A 1662-nucleotide genomic window follows, 5' to 3' on the forward strand; every position below is an offset into this window, starting at 1 on the left:
TTATAACTTTGTTGAAACAAGAAGCACAGGAGCAATTTCGTGGGCCATAAGCTTGAGAAGCTTGGGTGGAATTTCGTCTGGTCCGCTGGCTTTGGAAGGGTTTAGCTGCTGTAACTGTTTTTCGACTCCTCTCCTATCAAAGTGAAGATGTCCGATGGGCAAATAGGGAGACTGGTCCTTTGATGGTAGATTCTGCATGTCTTCCTTGGTGAAAGTGGTGTGGAAGAAGTTGTTCAACACTTCTGCCTTTTCTGCAGCTGCGGAACATAGCTTTGCAGCAGTGCGCAGGGAGGGTATTCCAATCACTTCAGTGCGGCATTTTCTGATGTAGGACCAGAAGACTTTGGGATTGTCTTGCAGACTTGCTCCAATGATGTTGTTTATGTAGTTGTCATGGGCTTCATGGACAATCTTAGCCACTTGATTTCGAAACTTTCTGAAGTCTTTCCATGCAGCTGTGGTACCTTGCCGGAAAGCTTTCTTAAACAGTCTGTCACGTTTTCTCATCTTCTGTTTGATGTCTTGGGTAATCCATGGGAGATGCCTCTTTCCTTTGCTCATCTTTGATGGGATCAGTTCACTCAAACACCTGTTTAGGAAATTTGAGATCATCATCCAGTTAGATTCAACAGAACGCTTTCCAGGATCTGAGAGAAAGAACTCAGCTGAGAAAGCTCTTGTAGCTTCCTGGAGTTGATCGACATCAGCTTTATTGAACTGGTGGATTTTCCGTGAAGGCTTAGATTGTTGGTTTGGACTCAGGTTGATGGTGTATGTCAGCAAATGGTGATCTGAAATTCCAGGTAGAACCTCTACATTGGTCACAAAGCTAGGATTTGACGTGCAGATTAAGTCAAGAACATTTCCAGATGAAGGGCGGGTAACATCACGTACTAACTGGAATAAGGAGTTTGTGAGCAGGATGTCCAGTAATTTTTGGTGTGTTGTGGCAGAGGTGGGATTGCTTGTGGTCTGGCTTTCCCAGTTGATGTCAGGGTGATTGAAATCCCCTGCGATGAGGATATTGGGATGACTCCGCCGGTTTCCCATCAAGGTAGAAAGAGAGTTTTCCAACCCCGTAAGACTAGCTTGACGCTCATTTGGTGGGCAGTAATAAGAACCAAGGAAGAGCTGTTTGGTGTTTGCTAACTCAAGAGTGCACCATAGGAGTTCGCAGTCGGAAGTAAGATGTGGGCATTCACTGATTGTGATGTCATCTCGTACAGCAATAAAAATGCCTCCCCCATACTGATTTCGGTCTTTACGAAGAACCAAGTAGCTGTCTGGAAAAATGGAGTAAGTAGGGATGTCGGCATTCAGCTTGGATTCACACCCCAAGATAATGTCTGGAGAATGAGTGATCGCTGCATTGAAGTTTGAGCGCTTGGAACTCCCTTTCAGACCATTGCAGTTCAAGGTCATGACCTTAAAAGCCTTGCGTCTGCTCTTTTGTCTAGTCCTTGGTGGGCAAGATTGTGGAGGCGAGAAGTGAGGCTTGGGTGGTGGTACATACGGGCGCCTGTTAGTTGTTTTGGTGGGTGTAGAAGTGACTGGGAAGCTTGTTGAAGCTGAAGAATCAAGCTGGCTGTCTTCGAGTAGAGAGAAACTGTTTGCATCAGTAAAATTAAGTCCTTGCAAGGAATAACTGGATCCAATGTTCAT

The 1662-nt window shown here is 45.3% G+C and overlaps 1 protein-coding gene across 1 annotated transcript; it reads right to left on the reverse strand.

Annotated features, from left to right (window-relative positions):
• LOC140233290 (uncharacterized) lies at nucleotides 1-1662 on the reverse strand. The gene has a single exon (XM_072313399.1). It carries the CDS (start codon nucleotides 1660-1662, stop codon nucleotides 1-3), a length of 1662 nt encoding a protein of 553 aa, XP_072169500.1.

The sequence above is a fragment of the Diadema setosum genome, chromosome 9 (assembly GCF_964275005.1).
Source record: "Diadema setosum chromosome 9, eeDiaSeto1, whole genome shotgun sequence".
Lineage (NCBI taxonomy): Eukaryota > Metazoa > Echinodermata > Echinoidea > Diadematoida > Diadematidae > Diadema > Diadema setosum.